Source organism: Emydura macquarii, unplaced genomic scaffold, assembly GCF_026122565.2.
Source record: "Emydura macquarii macquarii isolate MOO-44397 ecotype Brisbane River unplaced genomic scaffold, CSIRO-AGI_Emac_v2 contig_2205, whole genome shotgun sequence".
Classification (NCBI taxonomy): domain Eukaryota; kingdom Metazoa; phylum Chordata; order Testudines; family Chelidae; genus Emydura; species Emydura macquarii.
In genome coordinates this window covers 25,413,028-25,432,458 of record NW_027132342.1, presented here as the reverse complement: position 1 = coordinate 25,432,458, position 19,431 = coordinate 25,413,028, and the positions used below count along the sequence as shown (strand labels likewise).

At 39.2% G+C, this 19,431-nt stretch overlaps 1 protein-coding gene across 3 annotated transcripts in view; it reads right to left on the bottom strand.

The window, feature by feature from the left end:
- The window catches only part of CDK17 (cyclin dependent kinase 17), a 188,281-nt gene that overhangs the window by 9,231 nt on the left and 159,619 nt on the right, over positions 1 to 19,431 (bottom strand). For all 3 annotated transcript variants that reach the window (XM_067559770.1, XM_067559771.1, XM_067559772.1), the window contains 6 exons: positions 17,137 to 17,262; positions 9,433 to 9,489; positions 8,085 to 8,199; positions 7,381 to 7,475; positions 6,304 to 6,366; positions 2,936 to 3,059 (listed from right to left, as the gene is read on the bottom strand). In XM_067559770.1, coding sequence (XP_067415871.1) covers positions 2,936 to 3,059; positions 6,304 to 6,366; positions 7,381 to 7,475; positions 8,085 to 8,199; positions 9,433 to 9,489; positions 17,137 to 17,262 — 580 coding nt within the window. The remainder of the gene's footprint in view (positions 1 to 2,935; positions 3,060 to 6,303; positions 6,367 to 7,380; positions 7,476 to 8,084; positions 8,200 to 9,432; positions 9,490 to 17,136; positions 17,263 to 19,431) is intronic.

Here is a 19,431-nt window from a genome sequence, read left to right as displayed (position 1 = left end):
ATCAAATTAGCTTGTAAATTCAGAATTTTTAAAGTGTCTGGCTGTCCCAAAGCACTTCTTTCTGGGTAAGGGCTCAGTTAAGGAACTCAACCAGGGAGACGTGACGGATCTACAGTACCAGACCAAAAGCTGCCTCCCTCGCCTTCCTATAGTGATGGGGTGGTGACGGAAAGTTATCCTTCCTCTGCCCCAAAAAAGTCAGATTAAAATTTTGGGCTATCACAGCTACCAGAAATTCTTGCAAGAATAAGGGCATAGGGCAGAGGCAGTGTTAAAACTGTACTGCTTAAATTTTTTTTTAATAGAATTGAAGAATTAACAACAGGCAAGTTTAGCATAACTTACTTGATAAACACCCCTCTTATCCTCCCAATTTGGATGATTAATTATATAATTATAGAGCTCAGTATCTTTCCAATAAAATTGTGATTCACCTTTAAATATATAGGGCTAGATCATGCCCACTGTACTTTCAAGCACTGAAGGCAGGAAAAAGGAGCAAAACCTGCTGAGATCATCCACATTTAATCAGCGAAAGAGAGCGCTGAGTCAATGTGGCATCATCTTGCCTCCTGAGTCTATGGAATCCCCTATGCTCTATCTCATCTGAAGTTCTGTGATATTGGAAGTGAGGGGGATGGCTGGGCAATGAGGTGTTGGAGACATAAGAACACTGCTCTCTCCCTCTATGTCCAATGGGACATCCCAGAGTGATTATGCCAAACCATGTTGCATGGTTTTCATTCTGGTATCTACTGGCAACTGCTACCTTAGGAGGGATTTTCATCCAGGTGTGGGTGAGGAACCAATGTTAACATGGCTACTAATGGAGCTTTACTGACATGGAGAATAATGGCTAATGGCAATACGATCCATGTGAATATCCCCAATTCATTGTAGATGCTCAATGGATTTCTCAAAGTATCTTATGATACCCAAGGTTAGAAGGGCCAGACCCTGTGGCAATTAATCAGGTGGGGAACACTGCTCCCCATCATCTTAATGGACTGATTCGTAGGAAAATTCTGCAAGATAAAGTTCACATAGTTTCTTGGGCAAGGATTTGGCCTGTACATCACCAGTTTCAAAGGAAGCACTAAAGTGACTTTTAACCTCAACTCAGTACAATCTCAGCTCACACTTGAACTCACACATATGCCATATTAATTAATGATCAACAGACTGTGAAGTCCAACTTTTGCCTTCCAGTTCAATACAGAGAAACAGGCCACTTGCACACAAACGTATGATCTAGGAGATCAAGGCTTCTAATCTTTTCCCTACATAGGACTCCACATTCAGCTACATGCAATCGGTCATCCTCAGATGCACTCCCAAATCAAATCCTTTATGTTGGTACTTACGGATGCAAAGGAAACACCACAGAAACTGATATACAGTTTGTGGAATATTTCCTGGTGTCCAAGAGTGAAATCACAAATGACTATGAAAACTGACTTCTACAGAAAAACAAAGAAAGTGATCAATCCTCCAAGTTGTCTAGGTCACTCTGTATCCTATCCCTACCCGCCAGTGTATCTGCCACTCCCCCCAGCTTAGTGTCATCTGCAAACTTTCTGAGGGTGCAATCCACCCCATCCTCCAGATCATTAATGAAGTTGTTGAACAAAACTGGCTCTCTGGGGCACTCCGCTTGTTACAAGCTGCCAACTAGACCTCAAACTATTGATCCTGTTGAGCTCGATGATCTAGCCAGCTTTCTATCCACCATATAGTCCACTCACCCAACCCATACTTCCTTAACTTGCTGGCCATAATGCTGTGGGAGACCGTATGTAAAGCTTTGCTAAAGTAAAGATATATCATGTCCACCATTTTCCCCACATCCACAGAGCCAGTCATTTCACCATAGAAGGCAATCAGGTTGGTCAGGCATGACTTGCCCTTGGTGAATCCATGCTGACCGCTCCTGATCACCTCTCTCTCTTCCAAGGGTCTCAAAGTGGATTCCTTGAGGAGCTGCTCAAAATGATTTAATTTAATTTAAAATGCCAAACAAAAGAGCAGAAAGCAGGGATAAGAGTCCTTCTTAGATGAAAGTGAGTAGTGATAAGACTACTAACAGATGATATGTAAACTGGAGTAGCAGACAAAGTATACAAATGACTCTGACACTTATCACAGTATCCCATATATGAGGTAAAGAAAGTGCTCTCAGGCTGAGGCAGATTTCAGATTGGATGCTGCAACTGAAATTAAAAAACTACAACAAACAAACAAAAAAACAAAGCAACAACACTGAAGCCAAACAATCACATTCTTTTCCAAACCAGATTAACTAACAAAAAGAATTAGCTGGATGACTGAAAAAGTCAAACATGAGCTGAAAACCTGAAATTCTAGCAGCTTTAAACCATGTATGCTGTCTGTCCCCAGTGAGCTGACCAATAAGGGTATTCAGCACAAAATGGACTTAAAAGTCTATTTTTTCAGGCCAGTTCATGCTACAAGTGAAGCCTAGTATGCACCACGCTGGAGGTATCCCAAGCTGCCATAGACACCCCTCTGGCAGCATGGAGCCAGCCTAATGATCTCAATTAAATAATGTATTGTTTTCCATTTGCTGGAACACAAGCAACAGCAAAAAAAAAAAAAAAAAAAAAAATGAAGACAGGATCTCACCAGCTATATAAAGCTAGTCTGAGTTACACAACATTGGCTTCAGTAACAGCCTCTGAAATGGATAAAGATGTACAAAGAAATGGTGTGAATGTGTATTTCCAGTGATTAATTTCCCTGCTGCTTACAAACGCTTTATGTACATATACACTTCTAGCCCCACATGATTTCTAGGTTCAACAAGGTTTACTGGTTTATAAATCTTCTTTTATTTCCAAGATTTTCTTAAAATGGTAATTCAGTAAAGAAAACACTGCTCAAACAAATAAAATAAAATAAAAATTTCTGTCCATACCAAAGTCTGCTAGCTTTAATTCTCCTTTTTCATTAATAAGTAGATTTTGTGGCTTCAGGTCTCGATGAAGCACCTTCCTCCTATGACAATAGGCCAAACCACGCAGAATCTGGTATAAAAATAGCTACAAAGAAAAACAAATTAGACTTTCAAAAAATATTCATCGGCAAATGTGCAAAGCAGCATGTTACTCTTCCCAAAACAGCAGGTTTTGGGCCATCAGAACAGCAATTACACTGCTGTATTGCAAGCAAGACAAAAACCTTCTTACACAAGCAAGTCACTTCCCCATGCTAATGTATTTTGAATATCATAACTATCATTTAAAGATGTAAGGCCTATTTATGCCACCCAGCTACTACAACATTATTATGAAACACTTCACATATCAAAGATTTTGAGAGTGATTTGCTCTATATAATAGAAGAGAATCAAGTGGCTATTTACTTTGTAAGCATTTACTACTGCACTCTAAACGTCTTTCGATGTAACACACTCAATTACCATACTGATATTCCCTTCTGCTATAGACCTCTCTTTTACAAATGCAACCTTATTCCACTACTCCACCATGCAAAATAAATGTATTTATTGTATGGTAGGGAAAGTGACTACCAGAAGAAGCAATTTGGTATATCACCTCTAAACATTAAAGAATCAAAGAAATATAATTGGGGAAATTATGCTCCCCCAGTTGTGTCTGATTTTTTCCCTTTGCTGTGTTTGCATCTTCATCCAGTCTCTGTCACCCTCTATGCTTCTTCCCATTCCTTTGGGCTGGCAAGCCTGCAACTGTAGCTCCACAGTCAATGACATTAGTGCACAGAACAACTACACAGTGGAAAAAAAGTCTATGATTCAGCAGCCTAGTCAGTTTACTATGGTATTTCATAAATAAATACTACTTTGCAATTAATTCATGTGTAGAATGCCTGTGTGTGAGCATGGTGCATCTGGGTAGTTACTTCTAGCACCAGTTGTCCCACAACAGCCCCTCACTCGGTGAAGATGAGTGAGCAAATAGATTACTGATTAGGAAATATACAGAGGACACTTATGCAGAGCAGCAGATCAACTAGCATGACAGATTCATCATGCAATAGATCATTTGAGGAGAAACACCAGAAAGTTTTTATAAAAACACAGTTTTCCAACACATGGGTTATTTTTGTAGCAGATGAAACTCCAAGTCCTCCACAAACATGCACGCTCCAGTTTATATTTGTCTAACCTCAGTTTGCTTATATCACAATGGGATTATCTCCATTTGAGTAAAAAAATTGCAACCATGGATGTTAAAAATGCAGACTGTGGGCCACTAAGTCCACCTACTTATGCCTATATTGTAGCAGGGCTATCAGTGGGCATTAGGCACTCACAAATGACTTAGAAAGTGATCAGCTTCAAACTATAACTACATGCTGCAAGATCTTTCATATCATGTTCATTTAAGATTTTTTAACATGTCCTCTTCATCTTTTGTATAATTAATTAAAACAACCAAAACCTGACTTTTTCAATCTCTCTTTAAAGTAGGTATGGGAATTTACATTAAAGAATTTTCCCTTTCACTCTCTTCCAAAAGAGACAATAAAGCAGGTGGAGGACTGATTTCTTCTCCAAAAGACATTAGAGCTAATGTGGAAACAGAAAAAACAAACAAACCAGCAAACAGTAACTAATATCCAGACTGAAATCCACAGTACATTCTTCAACCAAAAAAAGGACTTTACAATATAATGTAAAGGCAAAAACAAGGACAACAATTCTGCTGGAATGTGCACGAAACCCAACCCCTGTTATTTTTGTACATTATGTCATCACCCACATTTGTGCCATTAACTACTGTACTAGTATCACACCAATTTTCGCTGCATGTGTGCACACACGTGGTTTTGTTTTTGTTTTTTAGGACAACCATTTGTGAAGTAACAAAATGCACTTAAGTTCATTGTCGATGGGAATAGAAATGTTTCCCGCACACCTTTGATGAATAGATACCATCCTCTACACAAATTACATATTGTTAAATAATGAAGCTGATTGAAGGGTGCAGTCCAGCATAAACCATATCATGGCTGGACAATGCTGTTACCTCAGCTTCAGTTTCCCCCATTTTCCACTCAAACTCTTGCTCCCAGGCATTTCAAAATAATGTTCTGGCTTCCTGGGGCCTGGTTTACTAAACTATAGTACATATATAATACATGAATAATTCCTCTGGCCCTCCCAAGCACAAGTAATTCCTTCCCAAGTCCCTTTAAACACACAGTTCTTTTCTGTTTCACAGTACTGGGTTCAACAGAATTAGGTTCCTTCCCTGCTCCTACTATTATCTGGCCCTTCCCTGGGCTCCATCCACTGCCCTTCTGATAGCAGTCTTCTGCCCTCTGAAACATGGTTCTCTGCAGCCTTCCTTTCTACTAGGAACTGCAGTCCTCCTTTTGTTACAAGTTTCTCCACAGCTTTCCTTCGAAGGGCTGTGCTTGAATCTTGGCAAGCTCCATTAGCCTGCCATCATTCTGACTTTATTGCAAGAAAGCCTTTATGCTCCCTGAAGATCTCTCTCTTGAATGAGCTACTGGCTTGTTTTTTATAGGCCTGTCATATGAATGTCAGTTGGCCCCTCCCATTGCCCAGCAGGGCTTATCCCCAGGTTGATCATGCGAGAGGAAGTGTAAGTCCCAAAATGCCTGATCTACAGAGGCTAACGCCTGGTCTACACTACACAGTTAAGTCAATGTAAACCACTTTGCATCGATCTAGCAGTGGAAGTGTCTTCACTTAAATCTGGCTCCCGCCAACATGCCTCTCTACGCCAATTAGTAATACCACCTCCCTGAGTGATGTAGAGTCATGGTCAATATAATTAGGTCGATGCAGTGCCACTGTAGACACTGTATTGCTTACATCGACTACTACTGGCTTTTAGGAGTCATCCCACAATGTCCCACACTGACAATACAATTGGTACAAGTGCTCCTACTAAGGATGCACACCGCCAATGTAAGGAGCCAACTGTGCACACACAAAAGCGATTTAATAACTGTGGTGGCTATTTGCCAGCATAAATTAGGTCAACATAATTTTGTAGTGTAGACATGGCCTATATCCTGGAACAGGCCATAACTGTCCTTAAAGGGGACACGCTGTTCAGTTAAATATCTCATTTTCCAATAGGAAAATATTCATAAGAAAACACAACTTTTATTAAAGCCATGATTTTTGTCATTTAACTCTTCAATATGACTGCCTCTATCTTATTATCAGAATGAGCAGTTATGAGCAACTAAGTTGTAAGTTCCTTGTGGTTTTAAAATCAGAACAAACAATGTTTGAAATCGGTCATTATCAATATAGTCACTCACCTTTACATTGTGCATACTCATGATGTTACCACAGTCATCCATGTACTGCTTTAGGTCCTTGTCCTGTCAAAAAACCACCACTACTGTTTAATATAAAAGTTTTTTTGACAGAAAACTGAGCTTTTGATTCAATGGAATTTTTCAAAAAAAGGATCTGTTTGCTGTGGAGAATTTTGAGTTTTCATCAAATAAAAAAAAAACAAACAAAAACAAAACAAACCCAAAAACAGAAAACTTTTTTTTTCCCCAAGAAAAGGAAATGTTTTCAATGCAGAGCCACCTCCCTTCCCAACATTTTCTGATCAGTTCTACTTGTTATACTACATTTTATTTTTTCCCCCAAAGGCTACATATTATGTTGAATTTTATTTATTATTCATTCTCTTTATTTGGAAAAGAACAAAATTTTCATGAATTCTGTGCGTTACATCTTCATATGTTCCAGCACAGTTTGCATAGATATAGTTAGAATAACTTCAGTAGATATGTATGTAATATGGAGTGAAAAAAGGCTAAAATAAAGCATGATTTATGGATTTGTATCATGCAGGCAAGTGATAGTCTAACTGTAGGTACTCAAGTTTGAAAATGTAGGCCATAATATTTAACACCCCAGTTTCAAAATAGATGTAAAATGGTTACTTCTATATTATTATTGTTTTACAGCATATGCAAGTATGCTAGGTGCCTCACAGTACCAAAATCATTCAACATAATACTGCAATTATTTTATTCTCTGTCCACTTCCTTTTACAATCCATAATCTTGATATAAATGAGCATTTTGGTCTGGTAGTACGATAATTACCTATAAGCCAGACCTATATCAAGCATTTTATGACAATTTGACAGTGAATTTTATGTCTGACAACATAACTAGCTTTCTGGGAAACATATTTGCTTCCATGTTCCATTGGATTTTATACAGCATAACAGAATATCAAGTCCTTCAATTATTTATTTTTAAAAAATGTACCAGAGAGTTAATCATGTTTGTATTTCTCTAGGTAGAACAATAAATCGGACTTCCTAAACACATCCATTAAATGTAAAGCTTTATTATTGTTATAATGCTTACCAGGTACTCAAAGACGAGAGTCAAAGATTTGTCTGTGTGAACAATGTCATGTAAAGTAACAATATTTGCATGCTTTAGGTCTTTTAATAATGACACTGCAAAAGGGAAAAAAAAAGAAAATTAAACCTTCAGGATAGGACTTGAGGGGAAAGCTAAGCAATAAATGTATTACTAATTAATCCAAATTTAGGTATTATTTGTTTAGTTTACATGGTTATTTAAATGATTAATTTTCAGAATTTAGTATTTCATACAGCATTAAACTAACCCATTCATTCACATAGGAAAATTTCCACAAACACCACAAGTGTGTCTAGGGTACACTGTGAAACAAGACCACATACCACTGAACTGCAGTTATAATTAATTCATACACTATACAGACAGACAGTATTTCAGGCACAAGTTAGTCATGCCCTTCTATATACTCTAAACTCCAGAAAGTTGTTAGCTTATTTCTAACACTTGGAAAGCTTCATTTATTTGAGAACACAATAATAGTCCATGAAATAAGTGCATGTGAAATTTGAATTTCAAAATTGCAAATCAATTAATTTATCTTGATTGCAGTACCCCATGTCATAAATAGTATTAGTTATTATAATATCTCCAGTTTACATGAAAATAGCATCAATACTTAGGCCAAACCGTATAATTTCAGTTAGTGTTGTCTTTTAAATAAAGACAAAAAATATTTTCCACACCTTCTCTTATGGCTGTGCATGGTGCCCCCTCTTCATGTTCCAGTCGGATTTCTTTTAGCGCAACCAAGTTCTCTGTCAATTTACTTCTTCCCTTATATACTGTTGCATAAGTACCCTGTGTGATAAGGGGAAAGAAACTCAATTAAAACTTTTCTTTTATGGAAAGCTCAAACAAATAAGATCAATGGCAGGTCCTACAACTTGTTTTATTTTGGTAGCAGCAGCTTCCAGAAAGTGGAAATGACTAAACAATTTATTTTTTCTTCTGTTTTTTGGACATAAGCCTAACTCATTAATGACTTTCAGATATAGGCCCTGATTTTCACAGCATCTGAGCACTTTCAACCCTAGATGAAGTCAATAGGAACTGCAAGTGTTTAGAACATCTGAAAGTCATGCCCAAACTTTAAGACTACTTCAAGGAAACAAAAAAGAAGCTATAAAAATGATAAAAATATGTTCACCACACATTTAATTTCACATAAGAACAGGAATGGGAGAAGTAAAAGAAATGCAATTTTTCATTTTTGCTGACATAATGGACAGTGTGGATTATTAAACTCATCTTTTGGGATTTACTTTATTAGTCCCATACAAGCTTCAAAAACCACCCAGAAAATGTATGTTACATAATTATAAAGGGTACTGGAGAAGATATTCCTTTTCAGCAAACTGTCACAATCAGTTTATATTAAATATAAAAAATAAGGAACAATATGAGCCCGAGTAAAGTTACATATCCTGTACTGTTCACCACACTATAGAGGAATAAAAATGAAATACAATACACCTATAATTATGCAGATGATCACCCTATATTTATTAACATTTTCACAAAGATACGTAACATTGCACCAGGTTATAGAGCCATCCAATATAAAAAGGAGGTGAATTAAACCATATGGATTTGGAAAGGGTTGAAACATTACATCTCAGAAACAGAGGATTCATAATTGCAATGTCAGGTAACATAATATACAACATGTGTGCACTTTTGTGTGTGTGTGTGTGTTTGCACAGCAGTGATTAGTATCTAACTGTTGATGGGGAACATAGATCTTCATAGCAACTGTTCATAGAGGACTTCCTAATAGAGTCTTGCTCTTCCCAGGTTCTCTCTCTTTCTGTCTCTATATATGTATGTATATTGACAAGCTGAGCGACAGTGTCATTGCTTTGTGTGTTAACATATGTCTAGTTACTAAGAGAGCTCTATCAAAAATATAGATACAATGAGTATTTCTTAGTTCAACTTTAAAATCAAAGGCAACATGTAAGTAAGTTCCAAGTAAAGAAAGCATATATTATTGTCAAAATGATAATCACTATTGAAGAAAATTATACAAACCTCTCCAAGCTTTTCCAATTTGATGTATGTTTCCATTTTCCCAAATCCAATTTCTGACTGAAAAGCAAGCAAAATGATGGCACATTTAGTACAAAAAACATAAAAATTAATCAGAAGCAATATTTCACTGTATATATCGCTTATTCAACAAACTAAAAACTTTTGTTTCATAAAAGACCTTAAAGTGGTGAAACAATCTTTATAAAATTGTTGTTTTAAAAAATTATTTTAGCACATCATATTACAAGGATTTGTCTCCAAAGATCCAATCCGGTAGCTCCGCCTGCCTTCCTAACATCACCTTCTAGTAGGCCTTGCTATTAAATTTAAGAAAGTACAAACTGAAAACCCTATCTTCCCTCCCAAACTCTCTTTAATCTCCCTGCTGACAGCATCAGTAGGGCCTGTAACATGCGGGTCATCTTAGACTGCTCCACCACCTTCCTTGCTCTGCACATCCAAACCCTGCTGCTTCTCTCTCAAAAGCATTTTTAAGATCAGGTCTTTTCCATCTATACCTATAGCTAAAACACTTGTTCAGGCCTCATCTCTTGGCTTGTTTACTGCCGCCATGTGCTCTCTTACCTTCCTGATACCCAACTTGTCCCCCTTCAGTCCATAAAAAACACTTCTAGTAAGATCCTCACATTTCATTCTGGGCGTGTCACCCCCTCATTTTTTAATCCCCCCACATTTAGTTCAAACTTCTTGTTTTTGCGTTCAAGGACCTGTATAATTCTACCTGTCCCTACTTATCTGCCTTTGTCCCTTTGCATGTTGCCATCCAACCTGACTCCTCCTCTTTGCCAGTGATGCTAGCCTTGATGCACTGTTTGTCCACATCTGCAATGCCCCCCATGAGTTGGACTGCAAGCCCACAAATCTCTCCTCATTCAAATCCGTTCTCTACTCATCTACTTGATACCTACTAGTAACTATAATGGGGTCATTGTAGGGCAATACCTATTTACAACAACACCACTTTACACTGCTCTGGCAGTTTAAAGGGCCTGAAAGCAGACATTTAAAAAGGGGCCCATAGCCTAGGTAGTGTCAAAACTTGGCCCTTCCTGGGGTTTGACTTCATTAACAAATGATCAATAAGACAGTAAAGTCCAATCCAAGCCTTCTTCCCAGGTTTGGCTGCTTCCTCACTTTCTAACTCAGGGCAGCTCCATGTCTCAGACTCTAGGTTCCTCTGACAGGGAAGTCCCACTCTGAAGTCTCCCTTTTCACTCCTTCCAGCTGGAGGTACCTTCCTGCAGTCTTGGTATTTGTAGCAGGTGCTGTGAGGTGCGGCTAGCTTCATCCTCTATTTCCAGAACAGATCAGCATGTGCTTTTTGTCCACCACTCCATTAAACAGTAATTAAAAATTACTCTGAAGATGGAGCCACTATGTTGCAACAGTTAAGGCTGCTTCCAGGTTTCCATTATAAACCCAACATTCATTCCTCTCATAATTTTGTACAGGAAATATAGTTTTGTAGGGAATAAAAAGGAGAGGGAACTTCAGGTCACCACTTTCTATACTGCAGAAAAGACGGTTACTGACCTTTTGTAACTGTTGTTCTTCGAGATATATTGCTCATGTCCATTCCATTCTAGGTGAGTGCCCGCCCACGTGCATGGCTACTGGAATTTTTTTTCCCTTAGCAGTACCTATAGGGCCGGCTTTCGCACCCTCTGGAACCCTGGGCTCATGTGCCGATATATGAGGCACCTCCAGTCCTGCATTCCCTTAGTTCCGTCTTGCCATCAACTCCAAAGGCAGGGACAGAGGGTGGGTTAGGGAATGGACATGAGCAACACATCTCGAAGAACGACAGTTATGAAAGATCAGTAACAGTTTTTCTTCTTCGACTGCTTGCTCATGTCGATTCCATTCTACTTGACTCACAAACAGTATCCTTTGAGGTGGGCTCGGAGTTCAGGGATGTGTCACTTGCAGCACTGCTCTGCTGAAGCTGGCATCATCCCGGGATTGCTGTATGATGGCGTAATGGGACGTAAAGGTATGGACTGAGGACCAGGTAGCAGTTTTACAGATGTTTTGGATCGGTACTTGTGCTAGAAAGGCCACTGAAGCGGCTTGCGCTCTGGTGGAGTGGGCTGTGATGATCTCCAGAGGAGGTACGTTTGCCTGCTCATAACAGAATCTGATGCAGGAGGTTATCCACGAGGAGATCGTTTGGAAGGAAACCAGTAGGCCTTTCATCCTTTCTGTGATTGCAACAAAGAACTGTGTGGATTTGCAGAAGGGTTTTGTTCTTTCAATGTAGAAGGCCAAGGCCTATCTAACGTCAAGGGTGTGCCATCTATGCTCCTCATTAGATCTACGTGGTTTTGGAAAGAACACTGGGAAGAATATGTCCTAGTTATTGTGAAACTGAGACGCCACGTTGGGTAAGAAGGCAGGATGGGGTTGCAGCTGAACCTTGTCCTTATAAAGTGAGCGCTCTAATCTCAGAGACCCTTTGTGCCAAGGTGATTGCTACTAAGAAGGCTACCTTCCAGGAGAGGAGCAGTAAAGGACAGGTAGCGAAGGGCTCAAAGGGGGGCCCGTGATACAATTAGGGAAGTAACGGATCCTGAACCTGAGGGTAAATTCTTTCTAGGCCTTTAAGGAACCTGACCGTCATGCAATGGGAAAAGACTGATTTCTCTTGGATCGGGAGGATGAAAAGCCGATATGGATGCCAGATGAACCTTCAGGAATGAGAGAGCTAGAACCTGAAGCTTAAGATGCGACAAGTAGTCTAGTACAGATTGAATTGAGTCCTGAAGAGGTGAGATTCCCTGGCTTGACACTCAGCAGGAGAACCTTTTCTATTTGGCCAAGTATGTTCCTCTGATGGAGGGCTTTCTACTACCCATCAGGACTTGCTGGACCCAGGAGGAATCCCCATAGCACCAACCACATCAGCCCCTCAATCCCGTTGGACAACTTTAGAGCACACCAGGAGCTCCTCAAAAGAATAACCTCCAACTTAGGTTTAGAGGCAGAGGAGCTCAAGGAACCCCTGGACAGCTTCTTTAATGGGCCGGCAGCTACAACCCAGGCCTGCACCAACGGTATTGAGGGTCCTGTGTTGGTGACTGCCTTGTCCAGGGACGATGAGGATGATGGCAGTACCAGGGGAGGGGGTAGCATCTCCTCCTCTTGCAGGGGGGCTGATGTGGTTGCCTGATCTTGGGTTCAGTGCCTGGATCTGACTCTGAATCTTGACCTTCTTCTGGGGCTGTTGGTACGACGATTGATTGGAGTAGGGCCCTGGTGCTATGGGGATTCCTCATAGGTTCCAGTATGGCCAGTGGACCAGCCATTATCCCTGGGGCCAACCCAATGTTGAAAGGCCCGCACCAAACCCTTGCATCTTTGAAGGTTGGCACTGGCTGGCTCAGGGATTCAGCTCCCTTTCCGAGCCCAAGGAAAAGGATTCTTCTCTTGGAGCCCAAGGAGGAGCTGACGGTGTCTCCACCTGGCTAGAGTGTGGTACTGGACAGCGGTGCCGCAAGGAAGGTAACTGGTGCCAGGAATCCCGGGATTGGCAGTGTTCTGGCGAGCGCTGATGGTATGGAGGTGTTGGGGACTGGTGCCGGGAGTCCTGTGCTCTGTGCTGCGCCGCCAAAGACTGGTGCCAGGAGGATGAGGATTGGTACTGGGGAGACCGGGATTGGTGCTGCTCTGCTGGAGGTGAGCATCTGGCACAGGGGACCAAGAGTATGACCTCAGGGCCTCCTCCATGGTGATGACTGGAGTCGAGATTTTGAGAACAGCGGTCAGGAGAGCGGTGTGTCCACTGCGGAGTCCCCATCGTGCGTTTCCCCTTCAATACTGGCACTTTCCTAGACTTCGATGTTGTGGAAGCCTAACAGTGGGAGGTAGTGGCAGGGACATCAGTTCCCTGGCTGCTTGAAAGGCCTCCGGCATCGATGGCACCACTAAGTAGAGGGGCCCCCCTTTCGCTCGTTGGAGTCAGGGGTGGCTCCCTCTTTGGGCTTGATGCTCTGGGTGGAGAAGCCCATTCTTGCTGTCCCGACATGGGTGGCTGGCCCAATGAGGGTCCTGAGCCCGGCCCCACTTTCTTGCTCTTTGTAGGCGCGGGGGAACGTCCTCTCACAGAGCACTGCTTCTTCTGCCACTTGTTTGGTGACAGAGAAGAAGAGCAGCACCAAGAGGGGCCTGGTGGTGTGTTCTGCAGAAAAGGTGATGTGCTTGGCACCAAGTCGGAATGGGGAGGTTCTGAGGTCAGTCTCAGTACCACCTCCGTGAGCAGGGCTTTCAGACGGATCTTTCTATTCTTCTTTGTTCTTGGCCTAAAGCCCTTGCAAATTTTGCACTTGTCCTTCCTGTGAGTTTCCCCAAGTACTTTAAACAGCTATCGTGTGGGTCCTTAAATGGGAAGAGCTGGTGGCAGGTAGAACAGGGTTTGAAGCCTGGGGAACAGGGCATGCCTCGCTCCTGGACATACGTCCCTAGCAGGACTATCAGAACTTAACTACTAACTATATTATAGAAAAACAAAGGGGAAGTGAACTATACCACAACAACTAAGAAAACTCTGAGCACTTGCAACAGCAAGACAGAAGGGTTTCCAGTAACCATCACAGGCGGGAAGAAGGACCTGAAGGAACAGAGGGCTGGCAGCACCTCATATACTAGTGCATGAGCGCGGGGCTCCAGGGGGCGCCAAAGCCGGCCCTACAGGTACTGCTAAGGGAAAAAAATTCTGCCATCACATGGACGCATGCACACCTAGAATGGAATCAACATGAGCAAGCACCCAAAGAAGAAATAATGAAGCTCATTTGCTGGTCTTAGGGCCCATGGACAGTTTCTAGCATTTAAAAACACTTTTTCAATGGATAATTCACTAAATAATCTGAGGGTTTGGAGGCTAAAAGCGTCTAATCCACATAAGGAGTTTGAGTACATTTTGGCAGATTTTAGAATGTATACTCTAACTTTTTCTCCAATTATTTAATTAAGGAATAGAATCCAGAGTAGCCAACAATATAATATAATACAAGTGCACTAATTAGAATTGGGGATACATAATCTACCTCCTGCTCACTTGTATTACAATATTCATGATGCTACAATGCAGATCAGTGTAAGCAATATCAAGTATCATGGAATGATATTTATCTTGTCCCCTTATTCCATTCCCGGCAAAGCATATCTGAAATACTCTACGGAGATAGTGTGGACATTCTAACAGTTGTGAAAACATGTTAACATAATGTAATTAATTACCCAATTTAATATATGTTGCATTAAACTCTTTTTTGAAAATAGTTTGACTTTAGGCTACTGTGTATAAAGATCGAAAGCTAAACAGCATTCTATCAGAGTAAGACAAATGTTCTCTAGCATTAATTAAAATCCACCACTTGGCTAGATGAGAGGGTGGGTGATGTAGATATGTCAAGACAGATATTCAAGGCTTGCTTGCCTACATGGTTTGGCACCAGTTGTGGCATATTTTAGCTGAACAACACTAAAGAAAAAAAAACTACAGTGAAAGACCATAAAGTATTTCTTTAAACATACTAAGCTTTCCTTTTTCCTTCAAAGGGTGTCTAGCCTATTTACTAATCATTAATTAGTTTTGCTGTAATACAAGTCTGCAAATCAGGACTTATACATGCAGGTTTCAAAATTCAATTATAACAACTTATTTTTAATCGTTGATGCATTAGAGGTATCCAAGGACATTGTATTATTGCAGTCACAGTACTGTACTTGTCAGTACACATCAGTACAATAAACAAACTATTACACAAAACTATTAAAATTTTCTAATAATGTCAGTGTTACGATTTGAAAGAGGCACAGTCAGGTCTAAAAGTTAAAACATCTTCATCATATTTTTTTAATTTCTACTAATCCTTGAAGATGTATCTGTCTTCAGAACAAAGGATGTGACATATGTAAATTGTAATTACTACTCTGCAGGCAACCTTTCAGTCACAATCCCAGAGAACTGGGTATCATTTCATTTCAAGAGAGCAGTGCAGATTGACAGAGCGGAAGGACAACGTAGCACGTGCATGCCCACAAACCAAAACACAGCTGGCAGGTTTCATTTTAGACTCAGAAGCTCTGACAATATCTTTAAAAGATTGGGGGTGGGGAAGAGGGGGAATCTACAACACACACAAACCACCCCCACAACAACTTGTGACTGACGTTCCATTTCAAATGCACATTATATTCATTAGAGGGCGCTGTTTTTCTTACTTTCATTCTAGAATGCAGAGGGGATTCCTAGACAATACTGCCCTAGAGCTTACATATAATAAGTTTGAATTTTACATGCACAGAAAAAAATAATCAGACTAAATATTATAATCCAAGCCTCCAAAGTTTACTTCAGTACACTGTTACCTCAGAAAAGAGAAAGTTACCAGGGGTTGGTATTGCTCATAACTGTGTTAACAGTAACTGCACAATACTCAAATATATAGTTAATGATCTACAAAGTATTGAAACAATCATTTATTTAAACTTAGTATGTTATCAGAGCTTTCACTATTTTGTATGCCATCTGCACTTTGAGTGATCTATCCTTTTTGTTTTAATATTATTGATGTTAACATGTACCACAATGTTTAAGCCACATATTGAATTTCGCTTTTCTGAGAAAAAATATCACAAAACACTCATGGCTTTGTAATATACATTATTAATTTGGAAAGAGTACTTAGAGCCAAAACAAAGATAGTACCTAGCAAATTCAATCAACTCAGCATAGACATTAATTTTATATATTTTCACATCTACATATTTTATTCCTTAATTAATAAACCAGAATGTTCTTGAAAGTAAAGGAATAAAAAACAGCAAATAGAATTTATAAAGCTGTTCAATTTTTTTTTTATGCTTAAAAAGTGCTCCTGATAATGGCCTGGTAGGCAGTGGGATATAAAGACTTTCATATCTGAGTCAATAGCTGGAATCCAACCTAGATCAGTAATGACTGAAAAGTTATTACTTTTCAGATGGCTACTTGATGGCCTATGTGAAATGAAGTAGTAGTCCATTTCCTAGGAGACAGAGTTATAACTCTTTAGTCCAATTCAATTTGTAAGACCTGTAATAGTTATACTACAGTTAGAAACACACAGCTCTCTCCCCAAAAAAGAATACATTTATTTTTAAAAAAGCAGTTACCTAAATATAATTTTATACACTATATTTGAATAGATTTGTTAACTAATATCCTCTTGAATATATTTTTTTAAATAAAACAAAAATCTAGAACTCTGATGTCAACTTAACAGTGGGAAAAGAGGAAAAAATTTTATCACCGTTTTTACAGAGCTCCAAAAGAACACTTGAATTAAAAATTGTGAGTATGTGCTCCTCTTAGGCTGCGCTAACTTAGGGATAAAATTTTACCAATGACTTCAATGAATGCAGGTAATGGCCCTTAGTGAGAAATGGTGAAGAGAAAAGTCAGCAAAATGGAAATAAAGAAAACTAGAAGGGAAAAATTTAGAGTCCCATTTTGTAAGGTGCTGAGCAGTCCCACAAACTTTAATAGGGAGTCAAGGGTGCTTGCTCAGCACCTTGTAGTCTCAAATAGGGTTAAACAATATATAACATCAAAATACATAATATGCAGAGATATGAATGGAACTGACACTTTTAAAGTAGAACAGGTTTGTTTGGGAAGCAAAGATACCAGAAACTTACTAGTGACGCTCTACGAGAACGTCGACTCATCGGTTGATCAAATGGTGGACTGTTTATCTGTAGCTTTTCTAGATATCCATCAGGTATCCTGATGTCTGCAGGCAGCGACAAACGCTTGTTCAGATCCTGAAGAAATAAGTAAATATTGTCAAAAGGACATATCTCAATTTAAGGTTCAAATTAGATTTTGTTAAAACAAATGTTTACAAAGACAAGTTGAAGTATTTCTACAATATAAATAGTTATCAAGGGAAACAGTTTATTAATTTAAAAACATTACATTCTCCTGTCATATTTATAGCCCAAACATTTCAGCAACTGACTAACAAAAGAGATCCAGAAAACTGAACTATTTAGAAACAGACTAACATTGTCCTAGAAAAAGCTGAATGAAACGTAAAAAGTAAACAAATACAAATTGTAAAAAGTAATTCCGTTTTCAAAATACATTCAATTTCAGTAATTTATGATGTAGAAAATAGGTAGACCCAAGATTAGTAAGGAAATCTTTTTATAAAAACAATGAAACCAAAAGTGTCCCTCATGAAGAGACCTCATATTTCAAAGCTTGCCCTTCGTTTTTATTCTGTTAAATATTAAAGTAACTTAGAAATTGGTTTTCAATCTCATCCGTTTGACTCTCACCTGGTCAGTGTGGTAAATAGAACCACTTGAGCAAAATGGCCACCTCCCTCATTTGAATATATGACAATTACAATTTAAAGGGTCAAAAATACATTTAATGTTTTACTGTTTTAAGCTCTCCTTACTTTGTGAACTTTTAGAAATCCGACTTGATGAAAAGTATTTTCCTTTTAGTCAACTTTTCCACAAAATTTTGCTCAATAGATCTTAAAATATCTATCATCAGCCAAGACTAGTATGGTCACAACACCTTTATACTGAGCAAATTTAGAAACATGATATTTCTGAGATCTAGTTTTTCACAGGCTGTTTTCAGTTTGGTTTTGATCTTAAATATATTGGAAATTGAGACACCAAATATTCTCTTTAGGTACTTAGTTGCTACCACAGAGATGTATTTGAAGGAGATACTGAGATATACAACAAGGGCAGATGAGTATCTCCCAAAATAAAGTCATTATTGTCAAGTAAGTAGACTTACTCAGGGTAAACAACTCCATGATCAGTATGTAGCTGCACATTCACCTATGCACACCTAGCTAAGGAGCTAGTGCTCTCAGCTGTGCAAAGAAAAAACTCTGAACGCTTTTATCTTGGGTACCTCAGAGACTCCCTCACTCCTCATGTGTTTCCACAGCAGTGGAGATAAGATGGGACACTAAAACTAACAGCCTCCAGGTTTAAACAAGAAGATTGCTGGCAGCAGGATGTTTTTAGTGAAGAATTCTTGACTTCAGAATTTGCTCCTCCCTTAGATTCAACAAAGGCAATGTCTGTTGACCTGTAGAGCATGCTGCAAAGCCTACCACGCTCTGACTGTCTGAGCGCCGAAGTTTTGATGGACTAGTTGACTTGGGATGGATCTAATGTCAATATTATTTTTTGCATTATGTACCTAGAACAGTGTTATTATCCTGAAATAAATATATAAGAAAGAGACACGAGACTTAGCAGTTCATGGCATTTCAGATACAGACGGGCACACCATAATACATGCCAAAGACCAACTGACATTTGTGCACGTGCTACATATTATAGCCAAAGGATTTGTACAGTTTTGGTGAGACACCAAGACCTGAATTTCTTGCACTTGGCTCATATCCAGGAGGACTCTTTCTTTTTCACTCTACAAATCCCTTAACAAGATATAATATGTGCTTTATCTAGATTTTTGTAGTGACTGAGGATTATGCCCAACCCCAACTTCATGACATAGTTGGAAAACTCAAAATGAATGTATTTGATATTTTGAACAGAAATGTCCAATTAGGCACACAGTTCGTAACAAAGGAAGTGTTGCTAAGCATCTGAAAGAAGGATATGACTGAAATGTTAACCAGTATTTCAAGGTTCAGTTCAACAAAACATCAAGATGGTGGCTTCGCAGTTCTTTAATCATTTTTGACTTTGATATTCAATAATTTAAAAATCATTGGCAATTGAAACACTGTTTATGTTGGCTTTTTGGGAGCATGGAAGAACTTTATAACACAGAAATTATAGTGGGAACTGCTAGTGACTCCTCCTATACTTAGGTAACTTAACACTTGACATAATGAAAGATTCTTGTGACTTCTTTTTGAGAAGGTCTAATGCTTCCATTGTTTGCAGAGGGACACTGAAAAATCAGCAACAATGAAACCCTTCAGT